Source organism: Electrophorus electricus, chromosome 2, assembly GCF_041902795.1.
Source record: "Electrophorus electricus isolate QZ-2024a chromosome 2, ASM4190279v1, whole genome shotgun sequence".
Classification (NCBI taxonomy): Eukaryota; Metazoa; Chordata; class Actinopteri; order Gymnotiformes; family Gymnotidae; genus Electrophorus; species Electrophorus electricus.
In genome coordinates, this window is record NC_137498.1 from 43028630 (window position 1) to 43041021 (window position 12392).

Below are 12392 nucleotides of genomic sequence, written 5' to 3' on the forward strand. Positions count from 1 at the left end.
TGTATGTTAGTAATTGTAGTATTCTAGACAATGGTCTAGTATCAGACTACCACTTACAATAGCAAATGTAGCCTATTTTCAGACCAGGCCTTTAGAAAAATATTTTTTAGACTTTTTTGGCTGGGCTACAAAGTATTTACAAGAATATCAATGATGTAACCTGGAATCATTGGATGTTCCAGGTCTCTCAACATCAGACACCCTTGCCCAGCCATGGTTGATCAAGCCCCAACTTGCATCCAAGCAACTACCCACGGATCAGCCCTTTTGAGCCATCTTGTGGCTTTCTCTGCGGTTTGAGTTGCAGATTGTATGGCGCTCTTCTTAGCCATTCCTGAGATGCCCAGTCGACTGAGAGCTCTGCTGAGGGAGCGACCTGCAAAGCCTCTACAGCCCACTTCTATGGGCTCATAGCTTGTCCTCCAGCCTCTGCCTCTGCACATCTCCAACAGTACCTGGCACTTGGCACGCTTCCTCTCGTTGGCTTCCTCCATGCAGATTTTTCATTACTGCAATAACAATGTGACAAAAATATAACTGAGTATATTTGACCCAATTAAATTTGCAATAATCATCTAAGACATCTGGATTTTGTTTTTCAATATATTGTTAAAACTATGTTTGTGTGTGTGTGGCATGAATCACTTGGCTATTTTCAGTTATGCATTAAACAGTAAATTGATTGGCTTTCCTTTGCTGTGTGAGTTCTCCTTGGCAACTGAACAGTGTGGAAGGTTTCATTTCTATTGAGCACATACAAGACATACAGTTGAATAATACAGTACACCCAGCCCACAGTCATTTGTGGGCAAAGACCACGAGGTTATGGAACCTAAGGTTGGGTTAGCACAGTCAGGTATGTAGATGAGAAATGGACCTCTGACAGGCCCAGCACACAGCCACAGATTGGCAAAAGTGATGATGTGTGTGCAGAGTTGGCTAGTAACACGCTACATTAACAAACTTTTAAGACTTTTTTTTTTATTTTAAAGGAGTACATTTATGTTAAAAATGTACTTTTATGATGTTAATGATCTTCGTTCCTTCCGTTACATTAAAAAAAGACTTTAATACACATTTTGTGCGTTTCGTTGAACATCTCCTGCCACGACCGTCAGGTGTGTGCGACCTCCTGAGATCTGATGACCCGAGAGGCATCGCATTGGTTTAGTAAGTTAGCCAAGTTAGGGATGTAGACCGACATAACGGACAGCGAACGGATAGGATCCCCTAGTCGGACGAAAGGGGAGCCCTCCGATACTGTGGATGATACATTTTCATTTTATACTTCTACTTTTATTTTACTAATTATTTTTAAAGTACCAATATTTTACTTTATTGCAATCTATCCAACTGTGTGTGGTATTCTGTTGACTGATTTCAAACACGATTAAAAGAAAGCGATACAACTGTTACATCCACATTTCATACCGTTTCGCTGTGAAAACAAACGCTTCAAGCGAAAACAAGTCATCAAACCACAACCAAACGAAGGAAACACTGGTATGGTTCAGATCCATTCATTTAGTCTACCTCGAATGCCTGTCCTTCCAAAGCCTATACTGATTACACAGGGGCCTAAAATCTGAAACTGTTCTCAGTTACACTAGTTTAAACCCACACTTAGAATAAAGCATTCAGTCAGTGCTTAGGCACCATTAAAAACTTGATACTCGGAACTTGCTCATCTCATGTACTTCAGTTTTAAAGATATTAACCCATTTGAACCAGCAGCCTTGTAGCAGAAACCCAATTTGCAAAAATTTGTTTACTACAGATAAGTAATTCTAAGAATTATTTTCTGAGACAAGAGAAAAACAGAATAGAGCACAGTGCTACACTATCGTAGTAGGCTCTGTGTGGGAAACCACTCACTTATGAGAGTTGGGACAGACAGCAAGTTATTGGAGCAGCGTCCTGCATAGCTGCACGCCAAATGTAGCTACGTGCAGATGCACTTTATTGTAGCATATTTGACATTTTGCAAATAACGTGATCTTATGAGCTTTATTTAAAAAAAAAAAAAGAAAAGTTTTTTTTTTTTTTTTTAAGCACCTTAAATTGCCAGCTGTTTGTGCAATGTGCAATATAAATGTGCTTTGGAAGGTATCAACCTAACAGTAGAAGTTTCAGAAATTCAGAATCAGACATGATCAGAAAATTGCTGCCACATCAAACTAACTCAGATTTCACTTACTGATTCTACTTGCTGGCTAGAGCTAATGCACCAAGCAAATGTTTAGAAAGACCTTTACTTTCCCACCTCTGATGTAAGTTAGAGCAAGGTGGTGGTTAGCTACACGAAGAAAGGGATCCATATTTATCCCCATTACAAAATCACTACGACGAAAATAACTCATTACAACAGAGGGTGGAAGTGACACATTAGTGTATTAATACTGTGTGTGCACGAGACGGGCACCGAGAGAGACTCTCCCGGGCTTTGTGCATCAGCACAGACACTTCCGAACAGGAAGTGATACAAGAGGGACCGGAAAATATTCAGTTGAGTTCATCCTGGAATCCCAGAACAGATGAGTCTGCCAGGTCCTCCGTGCTCGGCCCAAACGGTGGCTAAATATGCCCTTGCCTAAGGGAACAGTTAAAACCGGTGCTGGAATTCTGTAAATTTCTACTTAAGCAACTAGACAAAGGCTTGTATAAATCTTTTTGCAAGTCTATTGAAAAATGTCAAACGATCAAAACATACAGATCCTGAAGGTATGGTTTTTTTTGTTTTTTGTTTTTTTTTGGGGGGGGGGGGGGGCAGCTAAAAGCCAGGTTTACCATTTGTGTTTAAAATATTATAATTGGTTTAATAGAAACCAATATGAATGGGCAGGAAGAGTAAAATGGTATTTCCGTGGAAGGAATATGTAATTAACAGGCAAAACTGTTACTGGAACCGCCCAAGCTGAATAAAAGATGAAACGAGTCAAACAAGAAATTTAAAAATGAGCCTTGCTCTTGTCAAAGAAAAAGCTTTTCAAGGGACTGATTTGTGGTCTGGGTGTGGCTGTTCAAGCCCACTAAGATAAGAACTAGAGCAACATTGGCACACACTGACCAACAGCTATCTTTAGCCCCTGTGACCTGATTTCTACTTTCAACTAAAGTTCAACAGCTTTAAGGCTGTTCATTATTAACAGCAGTGATGGAGGAAACCAAATATGCACTCAAACCAAGGTGCAAATATTTTTTTACTGCCAATATTCCATCACTTGCAGAACAAAAGCTATTTGTCAGGTCAGCATCCAGTCTAGTTACAGGCCATCATGAAATCAGAAAGTGCCAAAGGAAGTGGATACAGCAACTGAAATGAAAAGCATATGCAGTTGTTCCACAATACTTTTAAGAACTTGTACACGTAGTTTCACAATACAAGTCACAAGACTCCATTGGACATACATTTAAAAATACAGGCTCCAACTTATGGGGGAATTTACAGCCATTACTGGCATACTTGTGTTCAAGTTTTCAGGGGACAACTATTAAACACATTCCCTCAATTTTCTAAAGGCTTCATTTCTAAAACATTCAAATACTAGTTTTGCAATTTCCTGCTACAACAGGTTTTTGCTCAAAGAAGCCACCAAACTGGAGAAAGCAGGCCCTGCTGGCTCAGCCATTTAAGCAGACAGAACACCACCAGATTAACTATAGAATGATAATGGAGAAATTCATGTTTCACAATAGTTGTGAAACATGAACTTAAAAAAAGGACTCAACCTGCAGCCACTTTAATTTTTATTGAAGCAAGCATATTTTCAGGTCAGGAATCTTCACAATGCTAGAATGGTGAGGTCCCCCCCTCCCCATCCCAGGATGACACCAAGCAAAGGAATAAAAAGGAATGCTAGAGGACTACCCCCACCCCCAATTGAATTTCTTTAAAACCCCCAAATCCCTTTTTTTCATTTTGCATTTTTCTTTTTTTCTGACCTTTTTTTCTTTAAGAATTAACTGGGCCTCTTCTAGACCCGGCTGTATCTTCCTTTTTTAAAACAATTTTCTTTTTTGCAATGTTTATTGTTTTTTTTTCAATGTTTAATCCCCCCTCTTCAGTGAAGCAAGCTTCCTGTCCCTGTAAAAGAAAAACCTGAAATCAGCACAAATGGTTTAGATTTTCCCTTCATTGATATGAACCAGTGAAAACCAGTATTACCTCAGCCTAGACACTTGTTACACCAGCAGAGTTGGTCACATTTTTCTGAGCGGCTTCTTTAGCCTGGTGAGCCTGGAGCACTGCGACAGCCTCATCAACCTGGAACAGGGACATTTCATGACCTTTTATAGACATCTTAATACACCAATCTTCACTCCTGCAAGAAAGTGGTGACTGACCTTGGAGCGCAATGACTCTGGTGACTCCAGCATGTGCAGCAGCTCAGAGTTGTCAATCTCCAGCAGCATGCCTGTGATCTTGCCTGCCAGGGTAGGGTGCATGTTCTGGATCAGAGGAAACAGCCGCTCACCTGGGACAGGAACACACACATTAAGAGCTTGGGGTTGGGCCCAACACGGAGCCTGTTCAAGGATGCTTCCTCTCGCTCGGGTCCTACTCACCCAGCATCTGCTTCTGCTCCTGTGGGGGGGCAGCAGCCAGCATGGAAGCTGTCAGGGGCTCCTGACCCTGCACGTGCACAGCAGGCTGGAAGAGAGTGGTGGATGCAGTGAGTGCCCCCCCTATGGGTTGGAGGCCCAGTGCAAGGATGGTCATGTGCACTAGGGCTGGCTAGCATTGTGCGAGCTCACCTGTTGCAAGGAGACCTGGGGCTGACTGCTCATGTGCTGCTGAGGGTTGCGCACACCTGCGGCATATTTGTACTGCGGAACGCTTCGCACTGGGGCACTCTGGGCCGGAGGGGCCGCTGTAGCTGCACGAGGGCCCATGGTCTGTGGAGCTGGAAACCAGAAGGGTCAGGGTTAACAGTGTGAACAGAGGTAGGTGTGTGAAGGCACCCAGGCGAGGATGAGGACTCACCAACACGCTGTGCGGACATCATACGGGGCACCTGGGAGGCAGGTCGCACGGTGCTGAACGTCTGTGGACGGGGTGCCGACGGCCTCATGGTGGCAGGCATGTTCTGGAAGTCTGGACAAGAAGATGGGGGCGTTATAAGAACAAAGTATGGTCTACCACCATTTTAAAATGGAAAATGCAACTGAGTGCAAATTTATGTTTAACCTGAGCATGAAGAAACTACCAGTTGTATTTCTTTGCAGAAATGATCAAATTATGAACACAATTGCCATCACATGGCATCAATGCTTTCAATATGAAACTCCTGTACATTAAACAGGTTGAAATACAGTGGAGCAAATGCATTGAGCTAATCCATCAAGTTATGAATGTGACGCTTCATGTGAGATGGCAGAGGTACATACGCTGAGGTCTGACCCCCTGTGTCGTCCAGCGTGGACTGGGCCGGAGTTGGGTCAGCTGGCTCGTTGGGTAGTAAGCAGCTCTGTTCTGAGCCTTAAGGAAGACACACAGAAAGTCAGACCACTTTGCACAGGCAGTACCCACATGCCCAAATCAGTTCACAGTAATAAAAGCAAGCGACTGAGGCGAACCTGTGGAATGGCCGCCATGAAGTAGCCGGAGGGCGGGGCATGCTGGTAGGGGTTGAGCACAGGATTGGGCACGGCCCGCACACTAGCCAACCGCTGCATGTACTGGTTGGTGAGGTGGGCCTGCCGCTCCTCCTTGCGTTGCGCCAGGGCCACGTACAGTGGCTTGGTGGCCACAATGCGCCCGTTCATCTCAGTTACTGCCTTGGTGGCCTCCTCCGGCGAGGAGAAGCACACAAAGCCGAATCCCTTGCTACGGCCTCCGTCCATCATGACCTGGGGGTTGGGTGGAGGACAGGGTGAATGGATGAGCATGAGACCAAGTGCTCAGGGAAGAAGTTGTGCGGATGTGGTGGCTGTACCTTGGCACTGGTGATGGTCCCAAAAGGAGAGAACTCTTTACGCAGGCGTTCATCATCAATACCATCGTCAAGGTTTTTAACATAGAGGTTAACACCCTATAAATTAGCATTAAAAAATATTTCACAAAAACAGCAATCACTAACAGCCAAAGACCATTCTAGGGAATACTCAACACTTCAGCACAAGTAAGGCTCAAGAAAGAGTGTAGATAGCCCTATTTATCCCCAACATCTACAGTATTAGATATCAGGGCCCATGAACTACCTCCTCACTGTAGCAACCACTTTGGCCAGTGAGCTCCACTGAAGGTGAGCCACTGAATTTGACAGGGCTGCAGAGGGCCAAGTTTCCTGACGATCCCCAGTCAAGCTGACCTGGTAACGCGTCATGCGGTCCTGCTTCATCTGCTCAAATTTGCGCTTGAGCTCAGTCTGCCGCTCCACCTTCTTCTGAGCACGGCCAACGTAGATGAGCTTACCATTAAGCTCCTTCCCGTTCATCTCATCTACAGCCTAGAAGATATCAGGCAGGAGGGATTCAACAAATGCTCTTACCAAATCCAACATGGCCAATATGCACACAGGACTAGCTGGACACTATTTATTTATTCATTTACTGTTAGCAGTGGCAACACGACTGGACGATGTGTCCCTTTGAGATCAATAACACATCTAATGCTTATAGGCAACATTAACCTTCTGAGCATCCTCGTGCCTTTCGAAACTGACAAAGCCAAAACCTCTAGACTTGCCGCCGTCATCTGTCATAACGCGGATGCTCATTGCGTGTCCTGAAAAAAGACGGGACCCAATCACCACCCCACTCCTCTTAACCAAAAACACCTGTACAGTAATGATCACTCCTGCAGCCCTGTTAGATAAGCACCATGTACATGCAGGTGGAAAACACTTTTACAATGTCAGGAATACCATATTTGCTGAAGACTTCCTTCAGTTTCTCATCATCCATGTCTTCGCCAAAGTTTTTGATGTACACATTGGTAAACTCTTTCGCTCTTGCCCCAAGCTCTGCCTCACGCTCTTTGCGAGATTTGAAGCGCCCCACAAACCTGAAATGGTTAAAAATATTTAGTTGGGACATGCACAAGCTATATAATCAGGATCGCATTCAGGGTACAAAAACACTGTGGTGCACTGCTGTGCCGCAATTCATTACACACCAAAACCCAACGCTGGTTAGTTTCTACACGTTAATGAACAAGTCACCAAACCCTGGTCAGATTGAAAAACAGTCACTCAAAGCTCACTTACACTTTTCTGTCATTGAGCAACATGCCGTTCATTTTCTCAATGGCTCTCTCCGCCGCTTCCTGCGTCTCAAAGTGCACAAAGCCGTACCCTTTTGAACCATTCTCATCACAAACCACCTTGGGGAGAGGGGCAAATGCAAATCAGTCACGCATCTGTCAGCCGTGCACAAAATCAACCAAGTGAACACTCCAGCACGAAGAGTACCAGCATGTCTTACCTTGCAGGACAAGATGTTGCCAAAAGCAGAGAACGTGTCATAAAGGGCTTTGTTGTCGATTGACTTGTCCAGGTTCTTGATGAAGATGTTGCCAACTCCACTCTTCCTCAACGAAGGGTCTCGCTGAGACCACATGATGCGGACAGGCCTCCCCTTGATCACATCGAAGTTCATGGTGTCCAAAGCACGCTCAGCTTGAGGGGAGAGGAAAAAATATATAAAAACCCACACCAGACAAACATGACAATTAAGACACGGCAACAACTAGACTTTTGGTCCACTAGAGTGCGCACTCTCCCTACACTGGAGTCACTTGACCGATATGCTTCCTTTACTTTGACTTGAACGCCTGCGAAGCACGTGTCCACAAACCTGATCTAGTTCGATGGACACCAGTGTCTAAATGTTATACCATCAGATGCCTGGACAAGAAAGTCAAAAACCAGTTAGTCAAGCAACTTTGCGACCAGCAAGGCCTGAACAATGCTGCATGTTCACTATAAAATGCACATGCAGAAAGATCTAACGGTCTGACAAAGTGGTCAAGCTAAGAGCATGTTTATGCTGTCTTCGATCAATTCACAATTAAAAGCAAAATTAAAGGCATATCGTCAAAATGAATACAGAACGATTTCAGTAGTCTGACTCGGGACAAGTTTTCCCGAGGTAGCTATGGTAGTTATAAAATCTCGAGCGGAATTAAAGCTGCCTCAAGTGGTCTGGCCACAAAACAGCATCGCTTTATCAAGCTCATCACGGTAACTCCCTCTCGAATGTTCAATACAAACTTATCTTGGATTTACAGTCTCTGCTCCGCACCCCTCAGCGTTTTTAAAAACCAGATTCAGCCCCATTTGCAGTCTAGTTCATGCGACATCCATGCGGTACTCAAACCGGAAAGTATTGCCTACGATGGCGCTAAACTAGCGTCACCGCGTGACCGAACAAATTATACCACGTTTATTGTTTAAGCGTTACAAATGCCGAACGAAAAAAAATCCAAGATACGACCACTTGTTAAAATAATCGCTCAACTCGACAACTAAGTTAACTAGCTACCTATCCATCTAGACGTTCAGTTAGCTAACGAGCTTATTTGGCTGTCTGCGCACTTGTTAGCATTAGCACGTAGCTAGCAATATGCTAACGCTAACAAGCGTGTACGTAGGCCAAGTTACCCTAGGTAAGTTCGCTAGCTAGACAAACCCATATAAATCGCATACTATCACCAGCAATAAAGCAAGACAAAACTGAAGTTTTTACATTTAAAATATGCCATAAAATACGTTTTATAACTCACCATCTGCAGGTTGTTGGAAGTTGACGTAGGCATACCCGAGCGAGCGACGAGTTATCATGTCCCGGCAGACACGAATGGAGAGGATGGCTCCAGCGGGGCTAAATTTCTCGTAGAGCATGGCCTCGGTTACATCTTGGTGGAGATCCCCAACATACAGGGAAGCCATCGGATAACTAGGTGCGCTGGGGTTCATTTTCCGTTAACTTGTTCGGTCACAAGAAAAGGTAGTTAGCTTAGCTAGCTGAGTTCGATGGAATTCTTTCGACGTTCACGAACCAGCGATCGTTACTCACAAGCCAATTCAAACGGATGAAACTAAAACGACTTAAAAGTCGATTTGAAAGCTTTACTTCATTTAAAACACCTGTTTTAGAAACTAATACAACTTTGATATGGATCGCGAATACGATACCTCGAAAGTCGCTTGGAAAACGTCAGCTAGCTAGGCCTTTCCCTATACTGCTAACTCGACTACCTCGACAGCAACACGTCGATTTAAGTTGTAGCTAGCTGGGATTCCTTTGATATACCGAGGTAAGTTGGCGTCGTGCAGCTCCTGCTTCACCGATTTTTTTTTTTACAAAAAGAAAAAGGATTTTTTAAGTGTTTTTAAGATTTTTAAATTTTTTTTTTGTTTTTTAAATTTTTTATATAATGTGTGCCGAGGCTAGCTCAGGAGCACACACGCATTCACACAGCACTAACAGCCGGGGCTTCGGGGAGGGGCAATCGGCGAGTGGAGCAGATTATATACCCGAGTTTACGTCATCAGCGCGAACGCATCATGAGGCACGTCATCAGAACGAACGATTCGCGTTCAGACAGTGAGAAGAGTGAAGAAAATGAGTTAATTTCTCAGGTAAATTCACAGTTTCTTTCCATTTCCCTTTTAATTAAAGGAACGATTCTGACCAGTTAGTTTGATTTTAAAAAAATAATCCGTTTACTATAATAAAATAGCTATAATATATTAATAGCTAATAATGCTTTTTTCTTCAATAATAGACTTTGATCTATAGTTAGTCAGATTTGTTATCCCCACAAGGAGATGTAGAGAATTTTTCCTTAAAATTCTGTCCAAAGTCAACATCATAAAAATCATCATAAAGCATTCATCCATGTAAAGGCCCAACTGAGCTAGTGGAACCACTCTTACATTCTATGTAACAAGTAATCATCATGCTGTGTGGTCACAAATGCCAGGTACCAGACTCTGGAGAGAAAAGGAAGGTTCAAGGAAGATTGTTATGAGGGCTCTTCATGATGCTGCACTTTGAGGTCATTGCCCAAGAAAAACTCATACAGCAACAAATCAAAACAAGACTGAATGCCCAAGAACATTTAAAACATGGGGATGAGTTTTGGAAGTCTGCCCATTGGTCTGATGAGACTAAATCAGAGATGTTTGGACATATGTATGTTGCTTTTGTTTGGAGAAGAAAGGGAGAGACCTTCAACCAGAAAAAAAACAGTTCATACAATAATCAGCAAATAATGGAAAGTAATCAAATTACATTCCTTTAACATAGCAATATTTTGGATTAGGCTGAAACATTTATAAGGAAATCAGTAATCTATAACAAAATATTTTTAGTTTATGGGCCACAACCTACTTAAGCTAATACAAACATTTTATCTTTCATTCACTTAAAAGAACGCATTTATTTACAATTTGTTTACTATTTTCTTGGTGTGAGATAGTCAAGAGACAATGCTATTTCATTTATTTGGCTCTGGGTCCTGAGTTTCAAGAGTTTATCTTAAATTATGCACTGGGTCACATCCTTTCCAGAAATTGCTCAGGGGAAAATATCTTTCTGATTACTTATCACATTACACATTTGTTTGATGGTATCTGATTTGATCAAAGAAGAAGTAATTTCCAAAGAGTCACAGATCAAAGTGACTGCATATCAGACAAGACACAGGGAACAATATTCAACTGTTTTCTTCTTTCTAGGTGTTTAAGTGAGATTTAACTTCACTCCCCAAGGCACTCTTACATGTTGTACTTAATTAAAAAATAGTTTTACTGACTGATAGATACACCCACAAAGAAGGAAAGTTTAAACTTAATCATAAAGGACCATAGAAAATAAAAATAATAAATCCCCCCCCACAAAAAACCAAACAAAAAAACCCTAAAAGACAGCACAAAAAAAAAAACAAAATTAACATACAATATCCAGCATATAGGGCTACTTATTCATGGATACAAACAAAGGCCCAAAATCTAGTTCATTCAGGCTAGAACTTCAGTAGCCCTTTGGTTCCTATCACAATATTACAAAAAGCGACATCAGGGTGTATTCCAGAAAGCGGGTTTAAAAAACCTTAAGCTTAACTTTAAACTCTGAGTTGATTTAACTCAGTCTGACATACATAGAGTTATTGGTTCCAGAACAACCGGTTAAATTTCCAGTGATCAAAGTCTTTCAACCATGAGTAGATTGAATTTAACTGGTGTGTTCATGGTTAACTTCAAAAGCCATCCTCAGCTGAGTGGAGGATAGCCCCTGCCTTTGAGTCCTGGTTCCTCTCCAGGATTCTTCCTCGTGCTCTAGGGAGTTTTTCCTTGCCACTGTCACCATTGTCTTGCTCACTGAGGGCTTGGACTTGGACATTTGTAAAGCTGCTTTGTGACATCTGTCTATGTAAATACATTTTTATTTAATTTGATTTGAGTTTTGAAAATGGGATTCTACATGGATGTGAACACTAAAAACTGTAGAGTTTCCTAGTTTAGTTTATCGAAACTTGAAATTAACGTCACGTATGCAAACTATTAATATACTTGAAAAGATAACAGCACAACAGCAGTACCAAACAAATGATTTGACTTTCCAAAAGATATGACTGAGTCAATATACAAGCTCATAAAACTGCAGAATTGTATAATCTAATTCTTATCAGTTTATGCCCTTTTAATTTGGGTAGATTGTGATAATTTTCTATTTTAAAATGACATATGTACTATGGGTAATTAAACAGGGTTTATAGCAGTAAAAATGTAAAGAAAATGTTTTTTTTAGCATAATTCAAATTGTTAAGATTTTTTAAAATCATAACTACTTTATGTTTGTAGTGGGAAGCTTATAGTGGTAGGTTTACATCTGATCTATGATCTGTAGATTACAGGAAGAAGCTTAATTTCCATAGGTGTTGCATGTGATGATTTTGGGTATCATACATCATGAAATGTAAGGTCTACATGTGTACAAAGTTGTAAGTGCATGAAAGGCAGCATATGTGAAAAATGTTATTGTGTAAGAAAGGAGACACAATTCTGATTCATAACACAAAGTCAGGGTTATATTTGATTATTATAGATTGATTGGGAGATATCTCATGATATGAAACAAATTTGAAAACCTTTTTTGCCCCCATTTTCAGTAAAGTCGTTACTGCCTTTTTCAAGCTTATGCAGGGAACTGGTGATGGTTTTGAGCATTTAGAGAGAAGTGATTTTGTCCCAGTGGTGTTTCTTAAAGACTTTATAATCTCTGCCAGGTTACTTCCTCTGGGTCATTGTATGGTGTCTATCGTACCAAACAAGACACAATAAAGTGTCATGACTTCTCAGGGGTAGCCCTCAGAGTTCACCAAGGAACTGGAACTTGGCTTGGCCTGCTTCTATCTCAATCCTGGCTCTAGTCCTGCAGTGGGC

General features: G+C 42.0%; 1 protein-coding gene and 1 non-coding gene across 2 annotated transcripts; both read right to left on the bottom strand.

Moving 5' to 3' along the window:
* Positions 1 to 3730: 3730 nt before the first annotated feature.
* Positions 3731 to 9457, bottom strand: pabpc1b (poly A binding protein, cytoplasmic 1 b). Its single transcript, XM_027022892.3, has 16 exons — positions 9138 to 9457; positions 8726 to 8928; positions 7426 to 7619; positions 7209 to 7324; positions 6867 to 7006; positions 6633 to 6727; positions 6312 to 6449; positions 5937 to 6032; positions 5578 to 5850; positions 5389 to 5479; positions 4985 to 5095; positions 4756 to 4904; positions 4567 to 4651; positions 4345 to 4475; positions 4166 to 4264; positions 3731 to 4084 (listed from the first exon to the last, which is right to left on the bottom strand). Exons 2-15 carry the CDS (start codon positions 8916 to 8918, stop codon positions 4172 to 4174), a joined length of 1905 nt encoding a protein of 634 aa, XP_026878693.2. The 5' UTR covers positions 8919 to 8928; positions 9138 to 9457; the 3' UTR covers positions 3731 to 4084; positions 4166 to 4171.
* LOC113585432 (small nucleolar RNA SNORA5) lies at positions 6138 to 6273 on the bottom strand. Its single transcript, XR_003411507.2, has one exon. It is a non-coding gene; the product is annotated as a small nucleolar RNA SNORA5 (small nucleolar RNA).
* Positions 9458 to 12392: the final 2935 nt, after the last annotated feature.

Excerpts from the sequence above, each read along its gene's own strand:
- pabpc1b (XM_027022892.3), bottom strand. The coding sequence starts at position 8,918 with ATGAACCCCAGCGCACCTAGTTATCCGATGGCTTCCCTGTATGTTGGG. Across the intron at positions 5,851-5,936 it reads GGACCATCACCAGTGCCAAG|GTCATGATGGACGGAGGCCG; the intron begins GTACAGCCACCA and ends CCCAACCCCCAG. Across the intron at positions 4,476-4,566 it reads GGAGCAGAAGCAGATGCTGG|GTGAGCGGCTGTTTCCTCTG; the intron begins GTGAGTAGGACC and ends TTCCTGTCCCAG.